This window comes from Myodes glareolus, chromosome 6 (assembly GCF_982192425.1).
Source record: "Myodes glareolus chromosome 6, mMyoGla1.1, whole genome shotgun sequence".
Classification (NCBI taxonomy): domain Eukaryota; kingdom Metazoa; phylum Chordata; class Mammalia; order Rodentia; family Cricetidae; genus Myodes; species Myodes glareolus.
In genome coordinates, this window is record NC_142031.1 from 83,504,283 (window position 1) to 83,524,148 (window position 19,866).

Sequence of the window (19,866 nt, forward strand, 5' to 3'; positions counted from 1 at the left end):
ATATATATATATATATATATATATATATATGGCCAAGGATGTAGTTCCATGGTAGAACACATTCCTAGCAATTCGTGAGACCCTGGCAGGACCAATTCTGGAGACAGTTTATCCAGTTTAAGGGGCAATTGAAATAGACCAATGCTATGGACAGACACCCATGTCCAGTACAGGAGCGTTCATTGTGTAGATGCATACCGCGGATTTGCCACCCTTTCAGCATGTAGGGTGTAAATGCTCATCACTGCCCTCAAGAAAGTACCGTTTTCAGAGGCAAGGTAGAAACCCTGAATCTATAGCATGTTTTTGTTTTCAATAATCACATTAGAAGCAAATCTGAACGACACTATGAATGATTCCAAGTTCTCATATAATAACAACACCGGACAAGGAAAGGGCACTTCTTTAAAGATATGGATTGTGTTACACATTTTCAGAAGGGTGGTTGCCAAGGAAAATTAAATGGAACTTCTTTGAAATCTTGGGATGGGAAAACCACCAAAGCAAAACTTGCTCTACCTGCTAGTGGGTTCCTTGCTTAAGGCACACGTGGTCCTCCTGAGAGATCATTTTCCCCAAAGTGAGACCTAGCCCAGCCCTTGGAGCTGTCGCTGGCACAGCCTCCTCCCATTTAATCATGTGAATTATTCGAAGCCTACAGAAAGGCCTACACAGGCACATAATCTTTTATTTTGCAGTTGTTTCTGTGATACCAGCATATTGGTCACAACTTCAAGAGGGACATTGCTTTCCAGGCTTGAGAACAATTGGTGCGCTGGTTACCACTGCTTGCTGGGCCTGGAATGCACCGAACAGGGGTTTCATGAAGCCGTGCCTCTGAGCAGAACTGAATACAGCTGATAATACTGATGTCCCACGGCCACGATCAGTGATTCTGACATGGAGGAAGTTAGATTCTCCATGTTAATGGAACTTGTTATCGTGAGGTGATAGAATTTTGGTGATTTTCACCTTTAGGCTTCTTATATGGTGACTTTATGGGAATAATTCATATTTTTTATGATCTGAAGAAAACAATTTAGCTACTTTAACAATTTTACAGGAGTGATGACTTATGAACATAAGATGGAGGTACTGCCATGTGCAAGTGAGTGTGTGGATATGTCTGCAGTGTCCCCTAAATCCCTTCTTGCTAAAATCTTACATCAAGCAGTTCGAGGGGCTCTGCCTCCGTGGCCCTCAACCACCAGGACCCAGGGCACCCACGGGTCAGATGCAAATGCCACCCATCCTCCCTCCACATCCTACTCTCCATCAGCGGGACCCGGGAGCTGCCCCCGCACTGGGGCCAGCCATTCAAGAGGCAAGGAAATATTATGCAAGAACACAGGAAGTCAGAGGAGACAGGATTCTGGGCAGGCCTGGCAAGGATTCTGTGTGAACTCCAGCGAACAAGCGGACTTTGCTCAGCGGGGCTGAAGCCAGCAGAAAGCCTTCCCAGGGCGGGCGGCAGAGCAGAGCCGGCCACATCATGTCTCTGGCCAGTGGGTGGCCGTCCAGAACTTGATGTACCTGATAGAAGGCAGATAAACGCGAGTCCCAATATTTCTACTTTTTTGGCCCAAGTTCAAGGTGACTCCCCAACACTCTTGCACTGTGACTCACCTCTGTCCTACAGCATGATTAGCCCCTCCCCCAGGGCAGCATGACTTCATTCAATACTATAAGCCTTTCTCTCAAGGCCTTATGGGCTTTCCAGCTCACTTCTGCCTCGATGTTCCAGGCTGAAGGACATAGTATTTTCAGGCTGCTTGCGCCAATCAGTTCGTGTCAGCATTAGGCCTGAGCACAACATACATATTCACACATAGGAGTCACAGTAGTGGTGGCCCTTCCTCTGCAGTGGTTTATATACTGTAGGGATATGAAAACAGAGGTGCAGAGGCCACATCCCACCACTGTAGAGTGACGGCGTCAGAGCATCCATGTTCCAATGTAGGTGCTCTCTCTCGCCCCCGAAGCCAGCCTGGATCACCAGGAGATGGAGACACGGCTCCTCCTGGACATTCAGTTGTCTCTTTCTGGGGACCCTCTTTCACATCACATATCACGCCTCACTCAGTTTTGTTTTTTTTTTGGGGGGGGTAGGATGTTAGTCCTGCTGCGCTCACAGAGATGAGCTGAGTCAGGCCAGCAGCAACTCCTGATCGAATGGAATATATTTTTGGAGAGGAAGAGCTCTAAGGATGGAGAGACTTCTTCAGCTCCTGCCAACAATCCTCAACTTCCCTGGAAACAGGAGGCCAGATCGCTGAAACCCCCTTCAGAGCAGAGCTGGAACCTCAAAGAGCTATGAGGTTTTCTGCTCTGGTTCCCACCTACTGGTTCATTTTGAAGGTAGGGAAACTGAGGCCAGGGATGGTCATCTAGCTGGCCAATACCCACCTCTTCTCAGAAAACTCACTAAACATAGAACATCTTCCCCTGAAGAAAGTCCGTACTTCAAGGAGCATTCATGGGGTTGTAGTGCTAGGATCCCCACCCCATGGAGACACAGAACCTGCGGTGCAGGGGCAGCACCTACCCCACTGTTGCTCCTGGCCTGACAATTTCTAATTGTGGTAAGAACGGCAGTGGCCATTCCCCCGAGACTTGGTTGTGCATTCCCAGACACTACCAGCACACAATGGTCCCTACTTGTCCGGTGTAAACATTGCCAAATATGACAAACAATAACATCGCCACAACAGAAAACTAAGGTGCCAAGAGAGGCAGCGCGGGTCTTTGCGAATAGTCTGGGGCTAGGAATCTATTAATACAGGCGCAGCCAAGTCATGCCATGGTCATTACACTCTTTTGTCTGAATTACATCATCTATAAGCTAAAAATGACAATTCCTTATGTTTCCATCAAGAGCTTTGGAGAGGGTCAAGTGTGGTGGCATCCATGTAATCCTAGAACACGGGAAACCAGCATGGGCTACATAGCAAGAACCTACCTCTGAAAATAAAAACAAAATCAGCTTTAGGAAAACATTAAACACTAGACAATTATAAGTAGTGGTAATGCTGAGGGCGACGCCCCAGCAGTAATAGCACAGTTATTTCACAGAATGAATATTTCTCCACGCAGGCTCTATTCTAACCGTCCAGCACTAGAGGGTAAGCAAGGCCTGTGTGGAGCCTGCACCTCCAGAGTTTCACCCCAGCAGGGGAGTCATGACAGCCATAAGCAAATATGTAAATGACAGCATGTGGGCAGCATCTCGAAGAGAAATGGGACAGGGCTAGAGGTCAGGTGAAGGAGTCACAAAAGGCTCCCCTAAGGAGGCGATATTTAAGCTGAGACCTGAGGTCAGCTGGTCAGTCTCCCGGGCGTGGCTGAAGGAAAAGCAAGCACGGAGGTATGTGGTGCAGACATGTTACTGATGGTGACAGGTCTGAGGCCAGAGCCGAGTGACCTGCCAAATCCCATGGTCAGTGTGTAGCCCAGCAGGCCTCTGCATCCACAGCCTCATTCTCACGTCCAGCAACTCAGGAGACCAAGGTTGCTTTCAGCTGTCCATACTCACCTGTTTCTACGCTGTGTTCATCCTCTTTGGCATAGAGCGACAAGAAGAGCCTGCGCGGCTGCGGCCCCAGCAGTCCTGTCGTCTACAGATTAGGTATGCTACGTCAAGGGATCCTCATCCTTGACATGAACACTGACCTGTGACCTCTCCTCCCCTGCAGCTGAGGAGAAACAAAGCAAGCATGGAGGGCGTATGATCTGATACTTACTAGGACTTTCTTCAGTCCCTTGGTGCTAATCAGATTTCCTCACTCTCAGGGTATGGACAAAAATATCACTGAACTCAGTGTCACGATTGGCAAGAGCCCACAGGCCCAAAAAGCCCAGACAGAGCAGAGGGCCGCTTAGGAACCTGGAGACCAGAGTCTCCTTTAGACTCTCCCAAGGCTTACAACTGCAGTCGGTTCCCTGTAAGAGGTAATAATATGCCTAATGATTATATTGCAGGGCCTTTTAATTACAATGCCTTGAAGGTTTGTACTTTATACTTTTCAAAGTTCTTTCCATTGAGATAATGCTGACAAAGTGAGCTTTTAAGTAGACTTTTAAAATATGCGGTCTTATTAAAACATTACCTGGTTTTAATCCCATAATGATATTCGAGAGAGCCACGCATACATCTAGCACTCATGGGAAACACACAGAGCGGTGGAATCTCCATCCTAGGTCACACAAACCAGAGAGCAATATAGGACAGTCTTTCCGGCTCCTAATGACTGCTGAAAGTGTCTTTGAGCTTCATGGGGAGGCAGGCTTTGCCAAGGACACAAAACAAGAGAAGGGGGCACCAAGAGCGTTTAGAATCTGCTTGGCAAAACAAAAGCAAAGAAACACAAAAAGCTTGTGGTCATTCTGACGCTATTTGGAGGCCAAGGAATTCAAGTGGGTGAAAGCTTGTCACTCCCCAAAATAAACAAGGGCCCTAGAGACCTAACTCAAGGAGAATTAAGGTGAAGTCACCACCCTTGTAGTGATGTTTGTTCCCATACAAGGGACTACATACAGGTGGCTAGAGCCACGAGGCACCTGTCGATTTAGATGAAAAACAGTTTCTAATGTGCTTAAGAGCTGGCTCAGCCACTCAGACAGCTGCCTGGTTCTAGTCCTCTGATTCTCCCCACAGCCTTGACCTAGCTAGAGCGCATGAGAACCACACTGGCTTGAGATATACCTAGACCCTAGCATCTCACTGACCAAGACCAGACAGAGCCTGCTATGAGTTTCAGATAAGCAAAGGTGGATTTTTTTAAAAGGACCTTTTACTTTGGAAAAGAAAGTGAACATGGAAGCTAGTGAGACTGCTCATCAGTTAAGAGCACGTAGCCTCTAGCAGAGGATCCAGGCCCAGTTCCAAGCACCCATGCCTGGTGGCTTGCAACCACTTGTAATTCCAGCTCCAGGGAATCCAATTCCCTCTTCTGGTCTCTGCAGATACTTTTGCATGCATAAAAACACATGTGCATACACATACTTTTTTTGGGAACATTAAAAAACCTTATATTTAGGAAATAAACACAGTTGCATAGACATGAAATGACTCACAGGTTGGTAGATGTCTAGTCACAGGTGAACCTGGCTAAGATGACTTCCTTTTTCTTTTCTGATGCCTGTAAGGAGCGATGAAAATGTGGATGCTAGACTTGCATAGTGTGGCAAGATCTGAGAACATGGCACCCTGTGGTCTTAGGGTTTCATAGAGTTTTCCCGAGCCTTCCAGAGGAATGCCCAAGGTCTCAGTTGGCACATGGATAAGGACCGGTTTGCGTTGTGCTACAAGGCTCCGCTGCCTTCTGTCCCTTTCTGGTTCTGGTAAGGTGATTAAAGCTCCCTGATCCAGAAGACTCATCTCTGGGCTCAGGCATGATGCTCACACAGCACTCACATCAAAGCAAACCACTGGCCTAACCAACCTGCCAGGACTGAACAGCGGCTTCTCCATTCTGCAACCACTTACCGACCACAGAAAAGGGGACAGAAAAGAACTGAGACATACAATTGTCGTCGAGAGGTTAAAATTTAAAGCGCAAAGCATTCAGGAGCTATATAGCCTCCCTTGAAGAGCCACAGGCAGGGTAAGCTAGCGTAACTAGGATCTGAGTTGCTGGCCTCTGCTGTCCCTGGAGTGGGATCTTGTCCAGGGATTTGGGATCTTTGACTGACTTCTGGCCCACAAATGTTCATCTGTGACCTTAAGTGCTTCTAAATTCCTCCAGGGGGAAGGTCACACCTGCTGGCGAAGAGGAAAGGGCTCCGACTGTCCACCCAGTGACTCCGAAAGACGATTCCTTTTTTCTCCCCACTCTTCTGGCACCGTCAGACCCAGAACATCAGAGTTGGGTTTTAGGGAGTGGTGTGGCTACATAGCAGAAAAGGAGAAGGTCACAGAGCCACTTGGCCAGAGCATCTGGGCGGGATGTGTGATGAAGAGCTACCAGTAGAAACTGACAAGGAATGGTCTGATGCGGCCTTGGCTGTGGAACTCCCTCACGTGGTGGATGCCTTATCTTTCTCTAATGAAAAATGGCAATAAGGGGTAGAATGTGTGACCTCACCAAATCCCTCAGGGGACAAAGGCTTTGCCACCAGAGGAAGAATATGAGCATGTGGGGCATTGCCATTTTCGGGAAATAGCAGCTCATTCCCTTTCTGAACTCGAGCACCTATTACTCCTAAGGAGTTGTGCAAGCAAAACAGGAAAGTGCTTGAGGTCGCTGTTACGGAGGACCAGCAAGGCTTCCTTCGGTCAGTCCTAGGTGTTCACACTCCAGCTTGGCTCTCGGGAGAAGGATAATGACAGTGCCCTGAACAGCTTCTGTTGTCCCCAAAGAGGAAGGCTAAAGATTTCATCACCAGACTCGAGAAGGCCCGTCCCCAAATTTCCTAGGACAGGCCCAGGCCCCATCTCTTCTATTATAAGAGCTACTGATTCAGCACTGGGAGAGGCACTTGCCAGCCCTGGCCTGTGTACTTCTGCCTTGCCATCTGCTCATTCCTAGTCCATCTCCATTGGAGCAGCCTATAGTTGCTGCCTGTGCAAACCAGATTCTAACATTCAAGACTGATGTCTTAAGTGATGCTCTCCTCTCAAATCATCAAGTCCTTTTTAACTCTGCACAACAAGAGCTCTCAGTTCCTACCATTTTCTGCTTCTGGCTCAAAGCTTTATCTGGGCTAGCTTTTTTTTCCCCTCCATAACAAGATGGCAGCATCCTAAAGATGCAGCTAGGATACCCATCAATGTCAACCACCACACACAAGTCATTTGAAGAGGCCAGAGCAGGTCAAATGCCTCATTGTGATCTTTCTGTGCAGCACAGCCCCCCAGATTAGTAGATAGCCCTGTAAACACACATGCTCAGTACAAGGCCACCATTACCACAAACCTCATCACTTGCGTGATGGTTATCAAATACAGATGGGTTAAACTGATCTGAGCCTGTGTTTTTCCATCTCTCTGCACTATGGTGCCCATATTCCTGAATTCCTTCTAGAAACGACTACAGAACACCTAAAATGGAGATAAGAAAGGAAGTTTTAAAATAATTATGCAATTAAAAAATTCAGACTGAAGACCAGCTTGATACAGGGTTGCAGTGTGCCGCTGACCAGAGGAGGCTTTCCAGGGAAGAAGCCCTCTGAGAGCTGGTATCTAGCTGCACAACCTCCTATCAGGCAACAGGTTAACTTCTGAGTTAACGGGGGATTCTACCGCCTAGCTGGCATTTGCCTGAGAATACCGTATATCTTGGATGTGAGGCATTGACATACTAACCTGCCTGATCCTGCATTTGATAGCAAATAATGTTCATCTGGTCCATGACCTCCCCCATTATTTTCTTTTTTGTTCTTACTAAGCAGAAACCCATGGAGGGAAGTTGTGTGAATGGAGACAGCTGAGTCCAAGAAAAGGGCTTTATAACTAACCCAGGGGGCATCAACAAAGCAAGTCGGTAACTTTTTTTTTTTTTAATGGAACATGATTTTAGGGAGAAACAGAAAGGATCAAGGTTTTATAGGCCATATCGAAAATCAGACATTCCTGCTCTTGGGCAACGTGCAATCTTCTTGGAAAGGCAAGAACAAATAAAATGTCATTAGATAACAAGGAAACATAACCATCTCTGGCAAACATGAGCAGAAGCTAATAGCAAGTGGAGGGGAGGTGGCAGAGCGAAAATGACTGTGGGATTCTATTAAAGGAAGAGCACTTGGGCCTATGGATGGAAAAGTGTGAGCCATTTAGGCAGAGAGGAAAGCCAACCAGGCATGGGCTAATGTAAAGAAACAGGTAGGAATGAGTATGACGGCAATGCCTTTGTGGCAGAGGAGAGAAACTTGTGACTGGAACTCAGGAGGCGTCATGGGTAATAGTGAGTGGAGCAAACGGGAGATCTGGGTGGGCTCCTCATTGCCAGCAAAGTCAACCATCGCATAGACTCCCCTTGGAAAGGACTTTGGGTCAAGCTGCTACCTCTTCATTTAGGCTCTGGGTATCTAGCTAATCCTTGGATATCTTCAGAGAAACGCCCAAGTCTGCACAGAACCCCCTTGCCACAAAGGAAATTGGCTGTGCTCCCAGGACAACAGGGAAGTATTGGTACCATGTAACCGTCTTCATTAGCCTAGGCAAACCATGCCAGTGCCAGGGCTTTTCCTAAGTAAATGTATGGGCAATCCATTTCTATCTAGTCCAAATGACTAGAATGGGGCCACAGATTCCCACAGAGGGCACTAGAATTCCTTCTGGCTTCACCAAATGGGTGGGGCACATTGGCTGAGCCAAAACAGCGTAGTGTCAGTAATGAAGCCAGAAAGAGAAGCTGAGATGGGCCTTGACTTCCATGCCCCTCCCACCATTAATTCCCTTAAGTCCTGGGTATAGAATAGAAGAGACTTCTGCTACACGGTGATATGGTTACAATTATAGACACTCCCTTGTCACCAGTGAAATGTGACCTTCATATTTTCCTTATCTGAATACCTAGGTAAACATTTGTTGTGCAAGCACACAAATAAAGGCTTTAAAGGTGAAATGTGGTGTGTCTGGTAACACCACACTGCTCTAAGCCTGGGACAAGAAAGCCTTTTGGCTCTGCACATGCTCTCTCTCTCTCCCTTTACCCTAGGCACCAAAATTAGCTCCATCGACCTCAGCCAGGCCTGGAGTGAAGGCTGTCATTCTAAAATAGCATCTGAGAACTCTTGGACACACCAGAGAGAAACACAAGGGTACAGTGGCTCACAGAAACTTACTGAGAAAGCTATTGCACTGGGCCGATTAAAAAAAAAAACAACTAAATATATAGGAAATAAACAATATTGCAAGTTCTGGAACTTGGGGAACTGCCCATATGGCATATTTTATATATCTTGATTTACTCTATCAAGCACTACTGTTTTCATTCAGAGAGCACTATAAGGTCATAGTTTCATTTTTAAAAAAATATTGTAGCAGTTGTACGGTCATAAAAGTATTTATGAAATGGCTATCCAATGTTTTACTTTATAAACACGCACAGTCTTATTTCTAGGGTGCTCTACAAACATCATGTCTGCTTCTCCCATTCACCCAGGAGTTGAGAATTGATTTTTAAAACTTTGTTCTGAAAAAGTAAGCTTCTCAGCCCCTTGAAGGTATCGTTTTCTGTTATTCCAACACAGAATATAAGCAAAGCCAAGTGACTGTGTGTGTGTGTGTGTGTGTGTGTGTGTGTGTGTACGCTGAAAGGCACTCTTTTCCTGCAACCGTGTATGACGTATTTTCCAGAACAATCTTTCTCAACACTCCAAAGTGCTTCAGCAACAGGAAGTCGTAAAGGTAGGAAGGAGGCCAGTAAATATTTGCTGTAATTACTCATTAGTAATGAGAGGAGCTAGTGCTGCAGTTTGAGTTGCTTCCCTGACTATGCCCCCCCCAAACCAAACCAAACCAAACCAGGAGCCTGAGGCGGTGTCCTGGGGCCCAGCCCTGCCACACCTAGATCCACCTCTAGGTTTGGCTTCAGATGGCGTGGTTCGGTTCTTTCAGCAGCTCTGTTTCCCAAATGCAAATAGACGATAACATACTGTTCTTGTTTCCCCATCTTCTACCAGAGGCAGTCAGGACGACGCTCACACAGACGACAGTCAGAGTCTCTAACCACGAGTGAATGTGTATTCATTCGCAGGACCTTCAGAAGACAGAGAGAACACTACATGGCTGGACACACAGCATCGTGGTTTAAATTATCACCAGTCCCAAATCATATACTATAGTTGACATATTTTAAAGGACTTATGAATTTTCTTAGATGGATCCTATGTATCCTTTTATTCTTAGCAAACTACCTACTTCCCACAGTTAGAGGCCAACTAACTATGCACTTCAAACCAACAAGAGACCAAAGGAGGCCATGAAAATCCTAACTTACATGTAAGAGCGACAGTGGATGTTCCCTGGCATTTGGGAGTAGACAGTGTGGCAGCAGAACTCAGCCTCTAAACCAGGGGTGCTCACCTTCCTGATGCTGCAACCCTTTACTACAGTCCCTCACGTTGTGGTGACCCCCAACCAGAAAATTACTTCGCTGCTAATTCATAACTGTAATTGTACTACTGTTATGAATCCTAATGCAAATTTGTCTTCTGATGGTCTTAGGTGACTCTTGTGTAAAGGTCATTTGATCCCTAGAGGTGTCGAGATCCACAGGTTGAGAACTCATGACTCTCACAGTCAACAGGGCAACAGAGTAGATCCATGTTTGTATCTACATGGTTGGTCACATAGTCTAACCAGGTGGAAGTCATGAATCTTCTGATTCCTAGCGCTTACTTATGACATTTAAGTTTTTTTCAATTGGAAGTTGTCACTAGAAGAGTGACAGTGGGTGGAGTGCAGTGAGTCACTAGAGGAATATAGGAAAGTTCCAGAGGTCCCTTTCCATGACTCTGTGGAATTAGAAAAACTATAGGTCGATATATATATACATTTTTTTTAATTATAGGGGGGCATGTGTAGGTGACTGCAGTGCCTGTGAAGGCGGGGTGTCAGATCTCCTAGGAGCTGGATTTAGAGGCAATTATGAGCACATAGGTGCTGGGAGCCAAACCCAGGTCTTCTGAAAGATCAGTAAGTGCTCTTAGTGTTGAGTTAGTTCTCTAGCGTGCACACATGTGTACGCGTACACACATACACACACATCTTAATGTGGTTGTTTTACTTACCAGCAAGCCATTCTTTCTGAAACCTCATTCTGTTTGAGAAAGCACCTACTTCCTAGGATCTGGCATACAGATTACTCATAACCTTAAAAGAGTTTGTGCTCTCTGGTAAGCGACACTATATTAAAGGAGCCTTAAGGATGTATTGGAGGTCATAAGCAAACCAGAATTACACTTGGGTCATTGTCACACTTATCTCTTTGGTTTGGGGGATCTCAAAGGACTTCGACGTTTTTCTCAATTGCACACTTTCAGATCAGTTTCTGTGCCTTTTAACTAACAAGACCAGACAAATGACACCAAACTGCAAACTCTACTTGAAAACTGCAAGTCTTGCTAGCTGTAAATATCCACAGGTGCCCCACCACAACCACTGCACACACGCACACACGCACACACACACACACACACACACACACACACACACAACTGTTGCTATGGTGGCTTCTCCCCCGGCTATAATATGTTTCAGGGTAATCATGGTTTGTGACAAGGAAACTCCAAAAGACCTCAAGGTTCTTAGTACAGGGATTGGTGCTGCTCACCAGATAGGACTCTATAAAAACACAAAATATGATCACAACAATCATAACCATTCTTTATCCCCCCCCCATTCATTCTTTCCTTCCTGTGCTGGCAATTTCAAAAGATCAAAGAGTCAGAGGAAGTCCTGTGCATCTTGATTTGTAGATGATTCTTCAGAAGCCACAGAGGAAGAGCACCTAACAGGTCCCCGCACAATGGAGTCTGAAGGACTGAGCAGTTATTGAAGTCTTGCCACCAGCAAAGGGTGGGTGGAAAGCTTTGAACTTCTAGGGGCAGTAGAGAACTGTCTCCTGTTCAAGGTGAGGGGAAAAAGATCTATAAAAAAAAAATAAGAAGAGATTCCGGGAGTTCCAGGAATACCCTTTGGCTCTTTAGTGCCTGCCTGTGTGTGGGGTTTGATACAAGGGATGAGTCACAGGAGAGAAAGTCATTATAATAATTATAAACACAACAACAAAAGAAGTTATCATTTATAGAGTGCTTACCACATTCACACATGGTATTAAGTGCTTTATGGGCCTCTTAGGGAAGGCCAGGAGGCACGGAACGGTTGGTAAGACTGTGGACTCTGGAGATACTTTGCCCAAGTGGAGGCTCAGCTCTCTGCTCTACTGCCTGGGACGCGGGGCAGCAACCTCGCGGTACCTGAGTTCCCATCAGTGAAGCGGGGATAATGACAGGGCTTATCTCACTGGGCTGGTACAGGGATTAGGAAAGTTAATCCATGTAAAGTTCTAAGGACAGGGCTGGCTGGCACAGTGAGACTGAGTGCGCACCTTTTTGTCTTGTCCTCCCTCACACAGCAGGCTCACTTCTCCTAGAACTCATCCATTTCTGGGATACAAAAGAATCTCCAAAGGGCGGAGAATAATGGACAATGTGAGTGCAAATCTCTTTTCTTGCCCTCCCCAAGATAACAAAGACACTAGCATTGAAACATAGGCCCAGGCAGCCTGCAGCCTCCGCGGAAAGATCCTAAAACTCAGGGCAGCTCTAGGCTGCTAAACAAGCCAACCAGGAAGAAGGCCTTGCCTCTTCCAGATGACAGCGCCTCTGAAAGGCTGCTAGGAGCTGAGCAAGGGATGGGGGCAGAGGATGCTTGCCCAGCATGTACAAAGTTCTGGGGTCAGTCCTCAAGGGAGATCGAGATTAACTTTAAAAGAACATAAAAAAAGTCAAAAGAAGCAAACATGCACTTAGTAGAATTTTAGACACTGAATACTACAGGAGGCCAGTTTAGCAGAGCTTAGGGGAAGAGCCCAGTCCCTTTTCAGCCTTTATGGACTTTTCACAGTCAACTCCACAGCTGTCCTCAATGGAAGCGGAAACCTCTAGCTGTCACTGTGGAGGCCTACAGGTCCTCCCTCCATCGTCTTCACCCAAAGCAAGTGTGTGTATCTGTTAAATTAGGCCTCCGTGTGTTTACTTATACTACCCCCAAGTGCTAACTTCTACCATGGGCTGTCTCCGGGATCCAGTATATGCTGGTGTCCAGTATCTATCTATCTATCTCTATATCTTTTTATATATCTTTCAGGGGCACTGTGAGCCAGATTCCCCCACTTAACACCAATGTGTCTAGATAATGATGTGTGCTGTTACCAAATGAAATGTCACTCGAGAGTTTCTTTTCTTTAGTTTCAAATATTTGAACCCTACAAGAGAAAAGTCATGATGGGTGATGACACCTAAGACTTCTTGTGTGGTTCTCTCTGCTTCCCAGTACAGACCAAGCAATTGGCAGTATGGAACCTATTCCCCATTCCTTAGTTTTCAGCATTTCTTTCCAGACTAGGAGTGTTTGCTCTGCCCATTGTGCCTTGCTGATTAATATCGTGCATGAATATCATCACAAGGGTCGACAGCATGGGGCTGGAGTGGGGACCACAGGTAAAGAATAGGTAGGTCCTGGGAGGAAACGGTGCTGACTCAGCAGCAGGGTAAAAGTTCAGGAGTTTGTGCACTGCAAAACTTTCCTTAGTTTGGTCAGGACTTAAAACGAAGAAAGCTCCCTCAGGGTAAAAGGGAGAGGGAGCTATTATATTGATATAGGACAGAACTGGGGGAGATCTTAAAAAATAAAAAAGCAAATAAATGATAAGTGCTGAACAGGAAAGATTTCCTCAAAGAGGAAAAGCCTAAACTTTGAAAGAGTCACAAGTACTTTTAAAGGTCCCCATCCTGGGGCATGAAGAATTACTTGCTTGTTCCTTCTTTCTCTGAACACTTTACGCCATAGATTCCTAGAATACTGGAAATCACCACCACGCGCGCACGCACGCACACACAGAAGCAGTGACAGAGACACTGATTTCCAAGGTAAATAAAGTAGGCTGTTTTCATCTCACGACTTTCACCCTGTGAGAATGCCTAATGGGGCCACACAACAGTCTGGTAGCTGTGGAATGTTCTCCACTTCACAAAGCAACTTGCTACCCGCAGGAACTGAGGAGGGCCTTGCTATGGTTTTGCTCAGTGAAGTCTGAGTAATAGTTTTGTTTTGTTTTGTTTGTTTCTACTCGAAATAAAGGAAAACCATCGAGCATTGGATCTACGTTTCCCAGAGTTGGCAGATACAGAAAGCAGTGCCAACTGACTGGTAGGCAGTTTTTCTGCCACAGCTGGAAGGCTCTTGCAATTATCTAGGAAAGGAAATCCCTGTTTTGAAGGTCCAGGGGTCTGGTGGTGGTGGTGAGCTGCACTGGCTCCTTGGAAATCCTCGGTGGCTAGAAGCGCATCAGGGCTGGGGGCTCTGCGGGCCGCATACTAACTGGCTGTAATGCGCTGACATTCTGCTTCTTATCAGCACCGATTTTCCTTGTGAGGAGGGAGATGCTTTACCATTCCTGGGCCTTATCCAGAAAGAGAAAATAATTTTTATGGCTTCCATGCTTTTTTATAAAATAATCTTAAAGCCCCATAATAAAGCAACACCAACCAACCAAACAAACAAACAAACAAACATAAAGCCTGCTGTCATGACACCTTCTAAATTTCCGTGAACGCTGTATGAAGTGCCCTGACTGACAGTGTTATACACCAGTTCTCGAGCATTCTCTAGTTCTGGTAATTCAACGAAAAATGCTGCCAGGTGTTACTAGAAAATAGGTTTCAGCCTGAGAAACCCATCCAGCATCATGTTTCCTTGACTTGGACAAATGATGGACTTTGGTTTCATTTTCCTGCAGGCGTGAGACGTGAGCCACAGTTGGAAAACGTGAAGATCCAAGTGTCTCCAATTCCTTGTGCACCCTTGCCCCTAGCAAAAGAGCACTCCTGAAAAGTCCCTGGACCAGAGTCTGGCCTAGGCCTGGACTTGGATTCCTGGACATGTGAGGACCTCACTTCCATTTATCTTAATTGTTCTGCTCTGCAAACCTCCACTTGAGAACATCCACACTTAGCCCTTCCTAGAGTCAGGAACCCCTTCATCTAAACTCGAGAGAGCTGATCATGGTTCCCCCAAAGCCTGTTAGTCAGTCAACAATTAAAAACTTGGCTCTTAATTATTATGGATAAACATATCCACCCACACAGGGATGTCTGGGAATAAAACAATCCTTCTGGCTTCTTGAGGGGCTGTTTCTAGAATGAAAAACATGCAAATGTTCAATTATGTTCTGAAGAAGAAACAGCTTTTAAACCAATAAAAATACAAATCTTTCAGAACCACCAGTGGACGGAATTACCAGTTTAGGAAACCCTGCAGCTCATGTTTTCATGAGCCACTCTGGGAAGCTTCCGGCAGCCACTTAAGGGATACCAGCTTTCAAGGCCCTGCTTCACAATTTTTAATCTCAGTGCTCCAAGAAGCTAGCCAACGCGATCAGAGTCTCCAAACTATTATCCTAACAGAAATTGGGCCTTGAGGGACTTCCACAGACTTGCCCTGCCTTTCCTTTACACACACACACACACACACACACACACACACACACCCGCGGGTGCTATCACTAGGGCACTGCTACCTACAGCGACCTCCTAGGGGGTTCACAAGGCCGCAGTTCACTGGTTCTTAAAGTGGCCGCTCTCATCGATAATTTTTGTGTCATTATGCAACTTTGCTCCTACTGGGACTCCCATACTCTTCAACAACCCTCTGTTAAGGAGGCTGTGAAAACGGGTAAGGAAATAGCTTTGCCCACTAAACCCGGTTTCTCCCAGTGATTGGTAGAGCTAAGAGCAAGATGACACTTCGCACTGATCACCATCAGGTCTCTTCTCTGCAAATGCGACAATCACCCACAGGCACCGGAGTAATAAAATGGGCAGCAAGTTCCCCTGGTGGCTCTGGGCTGTCTAACTACGCGGTTTTGATAGTTTATGATTGCATTCTGATTGGTTTTACAGCTTGAATCTTTCCCCTTACTTCTCTACCCTCAAAGGACACAACACCCCAGAGTTGTATGGTGGATGACAATGGGAAATCCAGAACGGGACTCTGCACCCCCCCCCCCCCCCACTCCCGTCACCCAGAGATCCGCCAGCTCAGGGCGCGGGCGCCCCGCCAGGACGGGTGCGATTCGCTCACGTTTATCAAATCCTTATCGGTGCCCTGAGGTGGGAGCCGTCACTTTCGACCAGAGGATACACTGTTCCTGGCTTGGGTCCCTAAGTGGAAGTCCAAACAAAAGCCAATCTGCTCTGAGGCTGAGCCCTCTGTGCAGTCCTTTACTAGCCTGACTGTGGGTGTCCCATGGCTCGCACCATTCTTCGGTCACGCGTTCGATTCCGGTCACCCTAGCCAAATCTCGGAGCACAGTGCTGGACGCTCTAGCACAAGGCTTGCACCGGTCGAAACAGGAGCAAAGGGCCAGGTGATCAGCCATAAACTTTTGCAGGGGGCGAGCGTGTACTCAGGTCTGCGTGGCCGCATAGTGCGCTCCCACTCAGGCTCTGAGAGAGCCCGGTGTCGCCAGATCCGAGGCGGATTGAAGGAGACTCAGGGCAGCGCGAGTTGGCCGGAGTTGCCTCTCACCCAGTGCGGAAGGGTTCGCAAGGGCAAGCCTTCGTGGCTGCCCTTCTCTGTCTTCTTCAGACACTTGGAGAGGCCCGGTGTCGCCGTCCTCTCTACACACTAAAACACCTGCCCCCGCAGGGCAATCCAGGTCACTACCCACTCTCTGGTGGAGTCTAGGTGTAGGGAGAGCAAAGGCGGGGGGGGGGGGGCTATTCTAAAACTTGAGGGCCTTTTGGAGCAGGACAGTTGGCCGTGTTCCGGCTCCTCGGGCCAGGGCGCGCCCCCGAGTTGCGCTTTGCACTCTGTCCCTTGCTAGTTTGGGGCGTACAGCCCGAATAGGAGCGCTTTCGAAAGCCTGGAGGGTCTTAGTTTGAAAAGAAAAGCGTGTCTGCTGCGCCAACAGATAAATCCTGAGAAAGACGAGGGTATCGGTCCAGAAATATTTCAAACCACTGGCTGGGGGAAACTTGGTGTTCTGGGGACTACAGACTTTGGAAGGCGCCGCGGAAGCACCCCTGACCTCCAGGGTCATCTCCCTGTGTCTCAAGGTCTTGAACTATTGGGTTCGCGACTCAATTTTGCGAAGCCGAAGCTCCCGCGTCCCTAAAGCCCGCACCTGCTCGCTCTCTCAGCCGCCCCCCGCGCCCCAAGAGCGGTCCTCCTGCCTCCCAGACCTCTCGCACCCCTCTTGCAAAAGTGCCCCGGGTCGCGCCCTCCTCGCGCAGTTCCGCCACTGCCTGGGACCGAGTAGGTCGCCGGCTCTGACGCCCGCTTACCTTTTCTTCTCCTTGTCAGCTGTCATTGTCGCCGTGTTCCTCCGAGACCCGGAGCACCTGGGGTCCTTAGGCCCGTAAGGGCTGCAGCCGCTGCCTTTGCTTTGGCCCTCGGCGGTTCTCTGTCGCCCCAGCAGGTGTGAAAGGTCTTTAGTGCTCGCAGGTCCGAGTGTCCCGCACAATCAGGTGGAAGTTTGCGGACGGCTGGCTAGGTGCGGAGGAGGAGGAGGGAAGAGAGGAGTGACGGGGAGGAACCTGCAGGAGGAGGCGGGGCCGGGGAAAGGAGTGGGAGGAGGTTGTAAGACGCCAAAAGAAAGAGCAGCGACAAGGGACCTGAAGTTCCGTTTATCCGCGAACAGGAGTCAGTCTTCTGGGATTTCACAAAACAAAACCAACCAACCAACAAACAAAAAATAGTGGTTCGAAGAGAGCGAGTTGCAAGGAATCCGGGGCCAGGCGAGTGCGGCCGCTGAGATGACCATACAGTCTCAGGACACTGCCGAGGATTGTACGGCCGCCTCAGGAGACCTGGAGCGGAACGCTGGGGACTCCGAAGCTGTGCACCGGCCGCTCTCGAATGTCCGGCTTCCTCAGCTGCCAGCCCACTTTAAAAACTCGGACGGCCCGCCCGCGGGAGGGAGCGAGGGGAGCGGGAGTCCCACAGTGGGCCGGGGGTGGGGCTGGGGGCGGGTCCTGGGCGGGGCGCCACGTAAGCTCCGCCCCCGCCCGCGGGCTGCCTGCCCACCGCGTCCTGGCCAATGGGGAGGCGCGGCCACAGCCTCTGCCTTGACCCCGGCCCGCCCCTTTCCCCGGGGCTGCGCTCCTCCGGCGCTCGCCTAGCCCTGCCTCCTCTTTCCGCAGGTCAGCGACTTGTTTTTGTGTCTGCCTGGTGGCGAGTAGCTAAGTGGGACTCCGAGCGGAAAGGCCCAGTTAGCGCGGAGTTGAATAGTAGCGGGGGTCAGCTAATTGAGCCCAGAGTGTGCCTTCGCGCGAGCGTCCTCTCATCTGCACTTTTCCCTGAGAGCCAGGGCAGAGCGCGGGGTCCGGGGTCCAGCGCATAGCGGGGACCGGGGACCTGCGGCGCCGCTCCCGGGTACCTCTATGAGTCCCTGCCTCAGCTGCGTGGCTCCCTCCGGTCGGTGGGAATAATTCCCAGGACTCCGACCGCAGTGCTGTTTGCCTGCCTTGGCAGTGTGCTCTTTTTGGTGAAGCGCGGCTGAACTTGACTTCTGAGTCCTGAAAGACAGAAGGAAAAAAGTGTGGGAGAAAATGTGACAAAAATGATCTTGGGTTGTGCTGCCGGTGTCTTTTCCTCAACCGGGTTTATGGTTGAGGTGCCCCGCATGCTAGAGGGTAGGGCCTTGGAGTCCTCTGGCCTGCTCTGACAGCTCTCTATAAATAACCCAACATCACTGTGGGTTCCCCGGTGTGATCTTGAGGGTGAGAGTTGACAAGCAGACCCCAAGTCACTGGATTTGCCTGCCTTCTAAGGCTCCAGAGTTACCAACTGTGGGAAGTGGTGGTTCTAAAGTCCCACATAGGCGAACAAAGAGCTCTTTGGCCTTTTCGCCTGTGAGATGCTTCTACCCTGTCAGTTTCCCATTTCCTACTTAGGTGATCAGAGGGAAATTTCCAAAAGGAGCCAGGGAAGTCGTTGATTTTTGAAGACTGGGAGAAAGGCCCATGGGCTTCAAGTGTGTGAATTGCCAAGAGAGCAAGCACCTGCAAACTGAGCCATCCTAGGACCTGTACTTACTGCATTGTTCTCTCACCAACATTTCCTAGTAAAAATTATAAGCAGAAATGGGGTGTGTATTGGGGCCAAGGGTGTACCTTAGGTTTGTGTAGGCACACAGGAAGATGGGCTCTTTTCAGGAAACTTGGGAATATTTCCTGAAAGAATGAGGAGAGTGGAAAAAATCAGAAACAAGAGACCCTTTCCTTGAGAACTTGGAAATGAATTTTCACACCTGACTGTGATTTCAAAGACCATTTGTTACACTTTAAGAATCCAGTGGATGATTTCCCACAGCGCTTCTCCAGCCAGACAACCCCATTGGACCCAATTGTTTGTCTTTCTTAATGAGAAATCCAAATTAGTAGATATGGTTATAATAAACTATAAGCATATTTACTTCACTTAAAACTGGGATGGAGGGAGGGGAAAAAGAGTCAAATAACAAAAACCCCAAGCACTTTGGCAACATCAGGGCCCTAACATTGTTTTCCACCAGAGCTCCTGAATCCTAAGCTGTTCTTGACAAGTGACTAAGCATTACCTCTAACCCGCAGGGAACATTTCAGTAGGGCTGAGGTTATGAAATTTGTCTGGGAGAGTTTTGTTTTTAAGAGGAAAGGTAGGGCCTGGAGGTGCAAGTTTGTGTGGGGCCCTGAATTCAACCCTTAGAAGGCAGACACTGCAAAAGTCACTCAAGACCACAGCAACCGTATCTGCATAGCTCCTTCCCCATACTAGCATCCCCTTTCTAACTGGGATTTTAACCAATAAATGAAATGTGTCTATATGATTCCCAGAAGGACCCAACCTTGCATAACAAAACCATGTGACCTACCTAAAGCCTCTTTAGATGTCTGTCAGAATTCAGTCAACAACCTTTGTAAGGAGCTGAGAGTTTAAGCCAGACGTGGCAGTTTTTGCTGTTTCAGCATCCACGGGTGAGCTTAGGTCTTTGGTTCCCTCCAGTCTTTGGAGAGTAATCCATTAGAAGGATGAGCTGTTGATAAGGGCTAACCTACAAACCTTCAGAGAGCAGGCACTGGGGATGGAGCAGGAAGGTGTGAGGATGACTCAGTAATCCTGTCAAAGTGACAGAAGTGACCCAGGATATGGTTGGT

At 48.1% G+C, this 19,866-nt stretch overlaps 1 protein-coding gene across 2 annotated transcripts in view; it reads right to left on the reverse strand.

Annotated features, from left to right (window-relative positions):
* Positions 1–17,598, reverse strand: part of Epas1 (endothelial PAS domain protein 1) — an 82,165-nt gene extending 64,567 nt beyond the window's left edge. Inside the window, exon 1 of one of the 2 annotated variants that reach the window (XM_048416338.3) lies at positions 17,014–17,598. In XM_048416338.3, coding sequence (XP_048272295.2) covers positions 17,014–17,039 — 26 coding nt within the window. In that variant the 5' untranslated portion in view covers positions 17,040–17,598. Of the gene's footprint in view, positions 1–9,597; positions 9,702–17,013 lie in introns of those variants that run through there. The other variant, XM_048416339.3, reaches the window with a different exon arrangement.
* Between the last annotated feature and the right edge of the window lie 2,268 nt (positions 17,599–19,866).